This window comes from Lonchura striata, chromosome 29, assembly GCF_046129695.1.
Source record: "Lonchura striata isolate bLonStr1 chromosome 29, bLonStr1.mat, whole genome shotgun sequence".
In the NCBI taxonomy this organism is placed as follows: domain Eukaryota; kingdom Metazoa; phylum Chordata; class Aves; order Passeriformes; family Estrildidae; genus Lonchura; species Lonchura striata.
In genome coordinates this window covers 4556807-4571170 of record NC_134631.1, presented here as the reverse complement: position 1 = coordinate 4571170, position 14364 = coordinate 4556807, and the positions used below count along the sequence as shown (strand labels likewise).

The 14364-nt window shown below is 52.1% G+C and overlaps 1 protein-coding gene across 1 annotated transcript in view; it reads left to right on the top strand.

Moving 5' to 3' along the window:
• The window catches only part of LOC144247624 (uncharacterized), a 1666419-nt gene that overhangs the window by 1396412 nt on the left and 255643 nt on the right, over positions 1 to 14364 (top strand). Inside the window, exons 17-18 of the mRNA XM_077788932.1 lie at positions 5542 to 5550; positions 10890 to 11267. Of these exons, the coding sequence (XP_077645058.1) occupies positions 5542 to 5550; positions 10890 to 11267 (387 nt within the window). The remainder of the gene's footprint in view (positions 1 to 5541; positions 5551 to 10889; positions 11268 to 14364) is intronic.

The following is a 14364-nucleotide window of genomic DNA, read 5'->3' as shown; positions in this document are numbered from 1 at the left end:
AAGTGGCCTAAACCTTACACTATAAACCTATACTACTTTACACCCAGACAGCCCAGTGCTTCGCATCACACCTTAATACAATTTCTATCTGCGCCACAAGCTCTTAATTTCTAACTGTGTCAGAGGCTGGAAGGCCTCACAAGCCCCAAATCTGTGGCCTAGACTGAGGGGTAGCTCAATTCTCACTCCAGACATAAATCATGCCCTCTCTCTCAGCAATTCTGTAACAGTCACCTTCTTAGCCTCCTCCACCAATACTGTCACTGCTACAATTGCTTGGTAAGATCTCTGCTTACAGGATCTAAAAACTTTGATACATACCCCACCAGCTTCTTGGCCCCTGCCCAATCCTGCGTTAAAACCCCATGCGCAGTGTGATTACTGATGTCCAGGAAGAGCTGAAAAGGTTTCTTTACATCAGGGAGGTTCAACTCTGGAGCTGCCGCGAGGGTTTCTTTTAATTTCTTGAAACCCTCCTCATCCTGCTCTGTCTACTTTAGCTTGTCCGTGATAAGCTTTTCATGAAGAAACTTTTCCTTCTCACTATATCCCTTGATCCATTGCCTGCAGTATCCTGGAAGCCCCAGCAGCTGCCTGATCTCCTTTTTTCTTCGTGGAGGGGGTAAAGTAATGATACCTGTTATCCTGTCCGGATCCAACTTCTTACCTTTTGTTAACCAATGCCCTAGGTACTAGACCTCAGGCTCTGTGAACTGTAATTTCAATTTGAGACCTTCAACCCTTTTTCCCTTAAGAAGTTTAATAGTGCTATGGTCCCACACATCCTCCTCCCTGAGTCCGGCTGCCAATAGGTCATCTACGTATTGTAGTAATTTGGTCCCTTTAACGGGCACAAACTCACTTAAGAGTTTTTCAAGGGCTTGTCCAAATAGGTTTGGTGAGTATAGAGAATAGATTTACCACCCTCAAATCTTGCACCAGCCTGTAATTACCATCTGCCTTCTGTACTGCCAAGGTAGGAGTGTAATGTCTTGACATGCACAGTTCCAATGTGCCTTTCTTTATTAGATCTTCTATTACAGCCTTCAGTCCATTCCTGCCTTTCATGGGAATGCAGTACTGTTTAATCCTGATTGGATCCTCCGGTCTCTGGATCTCAGTGTGAATTGGCTCCATGTTTAACCTCCCCGCCTCTTCCCAAATCACACTTTGGGATTTATCTCATTTTTGTCCTCAGCGGTTATTTTGTATAAACTTACTGTGAGCTGGGAGTCCTGTGCTATCAGTCTTATCCCCAGAGCTACCATTAGATCCCTCCCCAGCAAATTATAATCTGCTTCTTCTACCAGTACTATGTTCCCCAGACAAAACTTATTTTCTATTTCCACATTTGTTAAAACCAGTACCTTAAAGGGTTCCCCTTTAGCCCCAATGACCACCATTGAATCCTTGCTTTTAGTAAATCCAGGTGGCAGTTGCTGAACTGTAGTTCTTTCTGCACCTGAATTGACCAAAAACACCAATTCTTGTTTTTGGGGGTCTAATTTTTAATTTTATCAAGGGCTCTCCAGGTGTTCTGGACCCCAAATTATAAAGCCCCTGACACCTCTAATCCTTCTGGAAGATCTGTTCATCCTTCATTCTCTTCTTACAGTCTCTTTTAAAGTGCCCTTTCTGTTGACAGTAAAAGCACTCAGGGCTGCTTACCTGTTTGTTTATGCTTTTCTTCTGAGAGGGGTTAGGTTTTCCCTGGGGCTGTTGTGTTTGTGCCAGCTTTCCGGGATTTTGTATCTGCTCCTGTTTTTGCATTCCCTTACTGCCACCACCAGGTATCCTTGCCTGTGCTTTTTATTTTTCATTATCCCTTCTCATGTAAACCTTCTGTGTCTCCCTTAACAATTCTTGGAGGCTTTTCTCTTGACAAGTTTCTATTTTTTCTAGCTTTTTCCGTATGTCCTCCCATGATTTAGCAACAGATTGTGTTTTAAACAGAATACCCCCGACAGGTGAATTAGGGTCGGTGCCCGAATACGTTTGGAGGCTCTTTCTCAGCCTCTCCAGCCATTTGGTGGGTATTTCATCCCTCCCCTGGCATTCCCCCAATGCTTTACTAATGTTCTGTCCCTTTGGTACCATCCCCCAAATTCCCTGTATTACCATGTTCCTTAGCCCTATCATTTTAGACTGATCCTTCTCTGCCTGGGTGTTCTATGATGGCCTCTGTTCAGGCTTTCTCTCGTGCCACTCCCTCCCTGGGGATTCCTGTGTTCTCAATCATTTATTGCAGCCTGCCGTATCATGTCCCATTCCTCAGCGTTGAATAACGACCTTAGAATGGCGCAGATGTCATCATATGAATAGATGGTGTTCCCCAAAAATTCATCCAGCCTCTCTGCCACCCCTAGAGGATTATCCATTAATTTCCGCATTTCCTTGCTGAAAGCTCTTACATCTCCCATATTGATCGGCACATTTACGTACCCAATGACTCCGGGAGCGGTTGGTACTTCCCTTAGAGGGTAAAGACTGGGTCTGTCCCCTTCCTCCTCACTATCGTCATGGTTTTCTCTCCGTGTCTTGCACCGTGTTCTGCTAGCTGGAGGATAAGCAGTTTTCCCAGGGGGAGGTGTGTGCCCGGGATCGTCTGCCTGTTGTGGTGCAGGTGGGGCTGGGAGGGACCTGATGGGTCCGGCAGCACCGGAGCCGAGGGCTGTGTGTTACACGGCGGTGCCTGTGCCTGTGCAGGCTGAGGCGGGTGCCCCGCTGGTGCAGGCACAGGGGCCTGAGCCTGGGGAGGAGAATTCAGGTACAGGGGTGGAAGATTGTCCAAGGGCTCTGTCTTGGTTTGAAAAGGCAGGAGTCTGTGAAGGAAGGCAAAAGCCTCTTGTGAAATGGAAAAGGTAAACTCCCTCTCTCCGAATTACCACAATTTCAAAAAAAGCTCTTAGGTAAAGATATGGGAATGGGAATAACAGTTCTTTATTAGGAGAAAAACTAAATAAAAATAATAATAATAAAAATGTAATTAGTACAAACAAAACTAGTGATAGAATCAGAAACCTAACACCCTGAGGAGTTAGGGTGTTGGCAGTAGTCTAGTTAAATGGTGGCTGTTTTTCCTGGAGTGGCAGATGAAATGCTGCTGGATTGGTGATCTCTAGAAAGGTGGAGTTTTCTTTGAAGGTCTGGTAGTAGTTGGGCTTGGTCTTCCTCTGGGAATCCAGCAGAGAAGAGAGCTGCTTTTCTGGGAATCCAGCTAATAGCTGCTCAGTGTCCCAAAAAGTGCAGATTTTATGCAGGTAGGGGTGCTTGGCTCCTCCCCCTGGGTGGAGCATCTCACAATGGGATGATGTAACTTTATCGGTCATGCAGTGAGTCATTCAATGGTCCATTGTCAGAAGATATCTCCCCAGAGGGAGACATTGTTCTTGGAAGAGATAAGAAAACTGCCCAACCTCCAACAGATGGCATATAGAATACATGCTTATTTTACAAGCCAGGACAATTGTTATGGAAAGTTATTCTCATGGTGTAATCTTGTCTCTGAAACTGCAGGGAAAAAAAATTTCCAACAATATCTTTAGTGTTAGAGAGTCAAGGCATTCCTTGGTTCTGGCAAAGATGTGCAACAGAAATAATTTCATTCACACACAGCCTAGCTGTGCAGAGAAAATCATTCCATGACATGTGAGTTTTACTAGATTTTTCCTAAACTATATACAGTCTGAACCAATCTAAATCCATTGGTTTAATGTTCATTGCTTCCAAGTTGTGTAGTTTTTAGTATTTGGTTTTCTATTGGACCCAGATTTCTTTGCCTCTGATGTAAATTAGATTCAAACTCCTGGATTTCCTTCCCAGACTTTTGCAGACCAGGTGCCTCTAACTCTGCCGGGGGCAGTGTCTGGGGTAGGTGTTGGTTGCTGTTTGCTGCTGGGCACTGATGTTTTGTGGGTATCTTTTGGGGTATTCCCAGTGTGTTGAGATGTTAAACTCATCTCCATTGAGTGGTGTAACAGCCCTTAACAAAACCTTTAAAATTTCTTTCTGCAAGGCAAAGGCAAACCAAGCCTGAGTAGAGAAATAATTTTTTTTTTTAATGAAACTTGCTACATTTTCCACCAACCCAGCTAATGCAGTGTGAGTGTAAGTGGAATTGTCCCGGTGTGTCCCCAGCAGCTGTGGCAGTGCAGGCCCAGCGAGCACTGAAGCTGCAGCAGTGGCAGCAAGGGCTGGCCCCGGTGGCTGGAGCTGCCCAGGGAGGGTGGCCAGGCCGAGGATTTCAGCAGAGGAGGTGTGGGCAGGCCCAGGGCCTTGCCCCGCTGTGGAGCCCTGGCTGCTGCTGCGCTGCCTTCAGTGCAGGCTCAGGGGGGCCTCCCATCCTCCTGCTGCAGGCGGGAAGTGCAAATCTCCGGGGCTGCAGAGACCTGGAGCCCAGGCTGAGGGGTCCCCCCGTGTTCAGCTGTGCTGGCGGCTGTTTCTGGCCTCGGGGCCCCTTGGCATGGGCCACGCCACTTGGCCACCAGTGGTGCTGCTTTGCACTCCTTAGGCAGAGCCCATGTCCTGCTTGGATGTTGGCAACAGCAAAGTGCCAAGGCAGGCTCTGTGCCAGCCCAGCTTCCTGGGGGAGAGATTGCACCAGAGACAGGATTCTGGCCACAGACTGCTTTAAATGTGCATCCCTTATCTGCACCCTGCACTGGGTGGAGAATTCCCAGGGTAAGGAATTCACAAGGTCAATTCCAAGGGGAAATAATTGAATATCTGCCCTGGGTCTGGCTCTTCTTCTTGCCCAAGCCAATGGCAAAAGCCATACCCATGGCATCTTGGTTTCTATCCCCAGCTTCCAAAGGTGTTTCTTTCTTTCCCCATTCATTCTTTGTACCCAGCCTGAGCTCTGGGTCAAGAGGTCCCATTGTATTCCTAAAGCTGCCATAAGCCCCTGGAGGATCTTTCCTGTAAAATGAGTTCTGCTCTTTGAATCTGTTGTTTCCGCAATCCCTTTTATAGAAATTACTTCTTTTAGAGATGCCTTATTAAGTGATCCAGTGGTTGCTGAGCAATCAGAATTGCTTTTGCCCCCCTGTTAGGTGAGATGGTGTCACCAGAAGATATTGAAGCCTTCCTGCTCAGGGCATTTCAGTGCCAGGCTCTTACAAGCACACACAGCTGTGCCGGTTGAGCTGACCATGGGGGGTAACCTGTGCTTTGTCTGATTCCCTTTCCTCAATAACAGCTTGTCTTGGAACTCTTTTCCCTTCTGCTGCCCTTGAAGAGCCATCCACAAAGACATTTTCTGCCTGAGGCCAGGCAATGTCTCCTGAATCTCCCCCAGGCTGGGTCTGGAGCTGTGTCACTTGAATGCAGTGCTGGGTTTCTTCCCAGCCCCTCTGTGGGCTGTTCAAACAGGAGGCTGGGTTCCCCTGTCCTTGTGGGAACTCATAATGTCTCTCAGACATTTTTAGAGGTTCCAGGCCTTGGTCAGAAGCATTGTAGACCCTGGCAGACAGCTGAAAAACAGCTGTGATTTTGAGTTTGAGCCATGGAATGAATGACCAACTTTGGAGGTGGAACAAGCAGTCACAAAAGGTTAGATAGTGTAGTAAAAGTAGTTACAAAGTATAGGGGAAATTTTTTTAGTATTGTACAGGGGGGTTTTAACACATGTACAGGGGGGTTTTCACTTTGTACATGGGGGTCAGAAGTTTTAAGATGGAGGAAAGTGGGCTGATCCTGTTCTTCCTCCTTCTTTTTCCTTACCTCCATGTTCTTGGTGATGTTGGCACTCACAGATTGGTTTAGAGTAGAAAAACACTTGGCAACGTAGGTAGTAGGTATTGGGGAATAATTGTAAACATGTTATACATAATATATCTTATAAAAGATAGCAGCAGCCCTGGGCGGGGAGAGAGACGAAGAAGACAGCAGAGAGAGAGGATGTCAGGGTGTGTGTGTGCCTCTGCCCAGGCCGCTGATCAAATAGCCACAGTCCAAGAACATAATCTGTTAGATAACTAGCAATAAACTGCCTTGAGACCGAACAGCTAAAGCCTGCGGAGTTTGTCTTTGGAAGCACGGGTTGGAGGAGGAATTTCACCACCATATGAGACCCCAGAGCAAGGCCGGGGTTCTCACATGTCCTCACTTCTGAATCCTCCTGTGCCACTGAACAAGTTTCACACCGTAGTAACCGAGCATTGCTCATCCATTGCGAGGCTCTTTTGGTGATCAAAGCTTGAACTTGATGGCAGACTGGAACAGTTGGAGATCCTGTTGTCATCAATTTTGGGCCTCGGTTCTGTTGAATCTGTGGCTGCATAATTCTGCAGACAATGAGGCCACTCCGGCCATTGGGTGAAACATTTTGGCCCAAGGATTCCTTTGGCATGGCCCTGTTTAACATTCACCTAGAATTCCAATTTCTTTTCTGTAGGGAGCACTGTGCTCCAGGACGGTTTAGGGGAATGGAGATGAGAGATCTCTGAAGTTGCTCTTGGGATATAAGGTTTATTAGGGATGGAGAAAGGTCTTGCTTGGAGCTGCCAGATGCAGCACCTGGCAAGCTTGAGGGGATGGGGGAGGGGAGAGACAAGAGGATGCTCTAGGACAGGGTGGAGGTCCTCAGAGGGGGGAAGATACAAGAGAGCGTCTGGCCCCTCGGAGACCCCTTATCAGGGGCTTCAAGGTGGGCTGGAACAAGACTTGGGCCAATGGTGTTACAGGCACTTGATGTTTTAGGGGAGGGTTACAGGTGAACCATACATTTTGGGGGGTGAGATGGAACAGTTCTATTTGACTTTTGGACTTATCTGTAGGTAACGGTATTGTCCAGCCAGTAGGGAGGATTGTTTTCAGCATGGCTGTATTATGAATAATTATATTTATCCATCCTTCCCAACACTTTTCTGAGTCTGGAAGAGCCACAGCTGAGGCATCAATATTTTTGGTTGTTCATTTTCTCAAGTTCTGCTCTCTTTCTCCTGTCCATACCACAGCATGGAGGCTGTCTGGGGTTAAAAAGTCCTACAGTGTTCTGGCTGGAACAGAGAATCCTCAATCCAGGTTGTGTAATTCCTTTCTAATCCTCAGCATTGTCACAGCTCCTTTTTGTTCGTGGGTAGTGTTACTTCTAAGATTGCCCACACCCACTCTGGGTCATTCAAGCACAAACCTTCCGTCAAAATATATCCCAAATTTTTAACCTTTTTCTCCACCATTTGCCTTTTTTTTTACCAAGTAGTCAAAAGATTTTTCTTAGCCAGAAAATTCAGCCATTTCACAGAGGCTTTGTTTGTCTACCACTTGTTCTTGTCCTCCTCATTGGAGCCATCTGATTCCCTGACTGGCAGGATAGGAGTGCTGTAGGGAGACATCCCTGGCTCCAAGAGCCCTGCCTTTAGCAGGGACTCCATACCAGGCTGTGAGCCCTTCCTTCCCTCCCCTGGAACAGGGTGTTGCTTTTAGACACCACTTGTCCTGGTTGCTTCCAAGTAATTTGGAGAGGCTCCATATCAAATTTTCCCTCTTTCCATGGGGCTGCCCACACCTCTGAGTTCCCTTCAGCACAGGCCTTGCCAGACATATGACACAAAGGTACAGCAGCAATAGCCTCTGTATCACCTTTTACAATATTACAATGCCACCATCAGATTCCTTCCTAGTTAATTACAATCAGAGTAGGAAGAAAAAGAAAAGAGTTTATTTCAAACCTATCCTCCACAGCTCCTAATAGTGATTGAACAAATGATACCAGCTCAGCTTTCCCATTTATTCCCTTAATAATGAAAACACTCCTTTAGAATTTTCCCCCCTTAGGTGTAAGATTCAGAGTGGATGGAGAGGCCCCTGTGTCCATCAGGAGAGGCCTCCTCTGGATGCAGACCCAGCCTGAATGTTCTCCAGGGCTCCAGTGTGGTGGGTCCCCGGTGGGATGGGAGCTCAGAGAGCCCTGCCAATCCATGTCCATGCAGGGGTGGACTTGCTCCTGCTGAGGGTGCTGCTGTCTGTGCTTGCAGTGTCCTTGTGGGCTGCAGCTGGAGCCCTGACTCCTTCCCAGGGGCTGTTTGGGTGGGCTCTGCCCTGGCCAGGAGGGCAATGCCTCTGCCAGGTGCTTGTGGCCGACCCCGTCATGCCCTGGGTGCTGGGGCCCCCTTGGGCCCTGGGGTTGATCCCTCAGGGGCTGTGGGAACTCTGCCATGGCCTTTGCCTTCAGCTTGGCCTTTTGCTCATCCCTTCTTGCCTTCAGCTGCTGTGCCTTTGTGCCCAAGTGCTGCAGGGCCTTCTTGTGCCACTCCTGCAGCCCCGGTCACTGCCTGCGGGTGCTCATCCTCTGAGAGCTGCTGAGCTTTCTGCAAAACCTTTCCTTTCTGCAGGGACCCAAAGCAAATCCTGAACAGCAAATCCTGATCCTTCCATGTGCACTCTGCATTTCCCAGCTGTTCCTTTGTTTTCCCCGTTGTGCTCAGGGTCCCTGCCCAGCCCGTGTGGCAGAGCCGGTGCCTGTCCTGCCGCAGTGTCCAAAGGCGGCCCCCCCGGCGGGCAGGGCCGGCAGCTCCCCGGGGCCGGGCAGCGGCCGGGGCGTCCCGCAGCCTCCTGGGGGCCGGGGGCCACTGCCGGCCCTGCCCGGGGCTGGTGGGGTCAGGCAGCGCCCGGCGCTGAGCCCCGGCTGCCCCACAGCCCCGGCCCGGCCCCGCAGCTCCCCACAGGCCCCAGCCCGTGCTCCCGGTGCCGCACCTCTGCGCCCGGTGCTGCCGCTGCCACCGCAGAGAAACCCCTGGCATCCTGACCTCCTGCTTTTCCTGTCTGGGCAACTGGGACTTCAAAATATTAGCTGGCAAATTGTGAGGTTAAGACTCTGTGCAAAAACATCCCAATCCAGAGTATTTTTCTCTTCCTCCTCTTTGCCATCATCCTTTTTCTTACCACATAGATTCCTCCTGTTGCTTCTTGCCTGAACCATATTTTTGCACACTCCCCTTCACCTGATCCCTTCCCAGCACACCAACACCATCCATCCCCTGTTGTCCAAATCCCTTCTCCACTTCCTCAGTATTCTCCCAAGGGACCCTTCAGAGACATTTTGGGATCATCATCCCTTTGGCCAGACCCCCTTCCTGGCTTTCCCTTTTCTCCCCTCCATGGGTGCCCTGCCATGTTCACTCCCCGAGGATCCCAGGGCACTCACTGATGAGATTTTCAGTGCTCTCTCCCTGCTGACTCTTCACAGACCCCCCTGATGTGTCACTCGTCTGTCTCCTGGTCACTCCCGGGTCCCCAATCAATCCCCGGTGCCGCCGCCAGCCAAGGGAGCCGATCACCCAAAGTGGGTGAGGCACCTTCAGCTGCACTCCCTGCCCGCCGCCCCGGAGGGTGGAAGGAATTTGGGATGAGCCCCAGGGTGTGCGGGAAAATTGACATCAGCAGAGAATTCTGTCCACAAAGCAGACAGAGGAGTCCTGTAGAAGTAATTTAATTCCAAAAAATGGGAAAGGCCTTTGGACATTCCCGATGGGTTATCTCCAATTGTTGGAGCACACAGCCTCCTTTACATCCTAATTCTCCTGGCCACATCTCCCTCTGCTTTCCTCATTGGCTGAAGCACTTGAGAGGTACAGACTTCCCAATCCACCTTCTATATTCCCCCTTCATATACACCCCACTTCTATATGGCAAACGATATTCATGGCTCTGTTAAGGCTTTTTTATGTTTCTGGAAGTTCATGAATAGAGTAGGACCTTGTCTGAGCAGCAGTCTGTGTCATCACTTATTTCCTGAAACCGATGGCTTCTCCTGTCTCTTCCTTATGAACAGGTCCCTGGTACTATCTCCGAGCAGCTTCAGAGCATCTGTTTGTAAAGACACTTTCCTGTTGTTCCTTCCATGGGGTCCCCCGTTTGTGGGACATCCCCCCTGGAGCAGGGTGTCCCCTCTGTGCTGCAGCCCCAGGGCTCGGGCAGAGCTCAGCCAATCAGAGCCCGCGGCGCTGATGACTCACCAGTTGCCAGGCAGACTCGCAGCTCCCCGCGTTCCCCACCTGGACCCACCTGCGCCCCCCCTCGGCCCCATGGCCCCGCGAGGGGAATTTGGGGAGGTGGGAGTGGGGCAGCGCCAAGGCCGGGCCCCCCCGCGCTGTCCTGGCGGGAGCGGCTGCAGTGGGGACCGAGTGCGGGCGGGAGCGGCCGAGAGCCCAGCGCTGCCCCAGCCCGACCTGCCCCAGCTCCATCCCTGCCCCTGCGCTGGGATGCTGTGGGTGTGGGGGGAAGAGGGAGCCGGCAGTGGGTGCTGGGCCTGGGGGCAGGAGGAGAGGGGAAGGAGAAGTAGGCTTGAGGAACAGAATGGTCAAACGATGGACATGGCAGGAGAAGGTGGGATTGTGCAGGAGAAGGAGGAATAGCAGGAGAAAGAGGAGTGTGAGGAAGAGTAGAGACACAAGAGGAGGAGGAGCAGAAAGAGGAAGCAGCAGAAGGTTCCACCACTCCTTCTACTTGCAGTGTCCCCCCAGCCCCAGTAGCATTGCTCCCCCCACATGCAGCAGGTGACTATGGAGATGGATCCATGATTTTCACAGGGTGAATCTTGGTGTTTCTGAGCTTCATCTGTGTCTTGAAGTTTGTGGGATTTTTGGGCTGAAACTTGGTGTTTTGGATGTTCTTACAGACACAAGATTCCCAATGACTTCCTGAGATGAACTTGGGCAAGGAGGAACCTCCAGTCCAAGGTGCTCCCCTCTTGTTTTTCCCTCAAACCAGGATTTATCATTGCCAGGGCGTGGCTGGATGGAGGAGGAGGAAAAGCCCCGGAGATGCTGCAGGAGGAGGAGCTGCAAACCCAGCCCAGGGAGCTGCGGGGAGGAAAGAGCCCCCCTGAGCCAGGAAGGCGGGCGGAGATCCAGGTGGAGCTCGGAGCTGGTGGAGAAGCCTCATGGCAGGGAGAAGCCCCACAAGTGCTTGGAATGTGGGAAGGGTTTCAGCTGGAGATCCAACCTGATCGAGCACCAGAGGATCCACACTGGGGAGAGGCTCTACGAGTGTGGGGAGTGTGGGAAGAGGTTTCAGACCAGCTCCCATCTCCTCAGACATGAGCGGAGTCACACAGAGGAGAGGCCCTACCGCTGCCCCGACTGCAGGAAGGGCTTCAAGCACAACTCCAGCCTCACCGTGCACCGGCGCATCCACACCGGGGAGAGGCCCTACGAGTGTGGGAAGTGTGGGAAGGGCTTCATAGACAGGTCTGGCCTGATCAATCACCAGGTGGTCCACACTGGGGAGCGGCCCTATGAGTGCTTGGAATGTGGGAAGAGCTTTGGGCGGAGCTCTGCCCTGAGAACACACCAGTGCATCCACACTGGGGAGAGGCCCTACGAGTGTCCCCAGTGTGGGAAGGGTTTCAGACCAGCTCCGATTTCCTCAGACATGAGCGGATTCACACAGAGGAGAGGCCCTACCGCTGCCCCGACTGCGGGAAGGGCTTCAAGCAAAACTCCCACCTCACCGTGCACCGGCGCATCCACACCGGGGAGAGGCCCTACGAGTGTGGGAAGTGTGGGAAGGGCTTCTCACAGAGCTCTCACTTGACCCAGCACCAACGGAGGCACCACTAAGGGAAGCCCCGTGAGTGCCCCGAGTGAGGGAAGAGCTTGGAGTGAGGGAAGAGAGTGAGGGAAGAGCTTGGTGTGCTGCTGCATCTCCATCCCCCATGGGAGGATCCGGCCTGGATGATCCCCAGTGACCCCCGTTGGGCAGAGCCCTGGTGCCCCTGTATGGGGAATAAAACAGAGAGTAAAGCAGTGGAGCTGATAAAGGGGCCCAATATCTGAGGTCTGACTGAGCAGAAACTGTATTAGACACAGACACACTTGAAGTCTCCCTGGGCAAGAAGTGACCAGAAAAAATGCTGTGAGACTTTGTGATAAGATAAATGTTCCCAGGTTACTGGATGTCACCAAGAATGTGTATCCAATGGGAAATTGTTACCAAAAACAGAGCCCTCTATAAGCACCATACAAGTCAATCCCTGTATAAACACCTGGTACACTTAATAAAATTGGCTTTGTTCTAAACTCGGATGTCCCCGTCTCTCCATGGTGGATAACCCTGTTGTGGGTGATCCCCGTTGGCTGGGGGAAGGTGCTGGAGGGATTTCTTTCCCTTCTCCTGGTGCTGCCGTGGTTTGGTTGGTAATAAATTCCCTCCCTGTGCCCAGGCCGGGTCTGTTGTCCCCGTGCCGGTGCTCGGGGCGGGATCTCTCCCGTTCCTTCTCTGCACTGCCGGGCCTCTCCTCAGCCAATGAGAGAACGCGGTGGAGAAGAGTCAGCCAATGAGAGCGAGCGGGGCTGATGACTCACCAGTTGCCGGGCAGACCCGCAGCAGGCAGTGTTCCCCACCTGGACCCGCCCTCCCTGCCCAGTGCCGGCCCCGCCGTGGGGTCCCCCCAAGTCCCTCCCCAGTGCCCCCAGGAACTGGGCTGGGTTTAACTGGGAAGCTTTACTGGGAACACTGGGAGCAGGGGGCAGGGGCCGAGTGACAGCAGGTCTGGAGACACAGGACCCCCCCAAAATCAGCATCATGATGGAGGGTGGGTTCCCGACTGGGCTCCAGGCCTCGGGGAGCGGCTGCGGCCGCCGGCGGCTCAGGAGCTCTGTGGGCAGAGAAAAGGGGGTGACACCGGGCTGGGGGCCCCGGGGAGCACAAACATTCCAGAGGAGGGGGGACATGACTCACGGGACCCCGCAGACTCTCTTGCGCAGGTAGAACCCGATCCCCAGTGCCAGGAAGACAAAACCCAACTCGGGAGTCTCCAGTTCCTGTCAGCATCTTGCTGCGGCAGCATCCAGCAGCATCTCTGGAGTTTCCACAGGGGTCAGGATCTCCCAAAAACTCTCATAGACACCCAAAACCCCTCCAACCACCATCCTCATCACTCCCAGCCCACTCAGGATCCCCTGAAACCTCCCTCTTGATCCCTTCCTGACCTCCCCAGGACCCACCAAAGCCCCTCCTGTCCCTCTCAAGATCCCACAGCCTCCTTCCAGTCGCCCCCACTGCCCCAGGACCCCCAAATCCTCTCCCAGTCCCTTCCCAGTGCCCACCAGGACCCTCAGAACCCCATCCCACCCTCCCCATTATCCTTCAAACCCCTTCTTAGCCCTTCCAAACCCACAACCTCCTCTCCCAGTTGAAACCAGGCTCTCTCCAATTCCCTCCCAGGTGCTCCCAGCACATCCCAGTGGCTCTCCCAGCACCCCCAATTCCTCCCCTGTACCCCAGTTCCAACTCAGGGGGTGCTCCAGGCTGACATGCTCCACCTGGCAGGTGGAGGTGAGCCCGGCCCGGGTTGGGGTTTCCAGCAGCACCAGGAGCTGGTGGGTCCAGTCCCCGTTGGGGACCACGTCGGTGGCCACCACAGAGAGCTCCTGCTGGCCCTGGAACCACCTCAGCTGGATGGGAGCAGGCGGCCGGGGCTGGGCCAGGAGCTCGAGGGCAGCAGAGAGATGGACACGCTGGGGGGCACTGGGAGAGAGTGGGTGTAATAAATAAAAAGGTCTTTGTTCATCAAAACGAGTGTTAAGGGAGATAAGAATTTGAACTGAGTAGGTAATGCAATTAGCATAGAAGACTGTGTAACTAATTATATACAAGTTAAATTTTAGGCCAAGGACAATCTGCAAGGAAGATGAGGAGCCTTCATTCCTATGACCCCCAAGGGCCCCAAGGGAAAAAAAGACCCCCCAGCAACCAATTGCACTGGCACAGAGTGCATTGAGAGAAAATACATCAACCCAAAAGAAAATGGGACTATAAAAACAAAAAGGTCAAAGGGGGAAGGTGCTCCGTGGCAGAGCAGAGGCTCCCTGGCTGCCCAGCATTGTTCTTTTGCTTAATACTGCTTGCTTAATAAATTCTTGTTAATTGATTTATCTGTAATTAGCCTCTCCAGTTGAATTTGTCCATAACAAATTTGGTGCCGTGACTCGGATAAGGGCGACCGGGTGGGAATTCCTAATCAGGGAGGCGCCCCGCTGCCTCTGCAGCGGCCCTGGTGCAGGCTTTTCCTTCCCAGACCCTTACCGACGAACCCAAATTCGGTATTGAGCACAAGGGATCCCGGTAACCCCGTAATCTTTGTGCACGAAGCCGGGCGAAGACGCAGGACAGCGTGAGTATAAAAGTGGGGATCCGCTGGGTTGGGCTGGGATCCCAGGACATAACGCGTGAGACGTCCTTGTAGGACGAGGCACGGGCAGAGCTCTGAGTAGTGCAGTTTGCAGAGCCCGCGAGGGGCTGGGCACCAACAGGGGCCGCGAGTGTGTGTGTGCCTGAAGGTGTCCTGGGAGATGGGACAGAGGAAAAGCAAGCCCTCTGCTTCCATGGGGACGGGGACCCGGTAACGCTTCCCCAGATCCC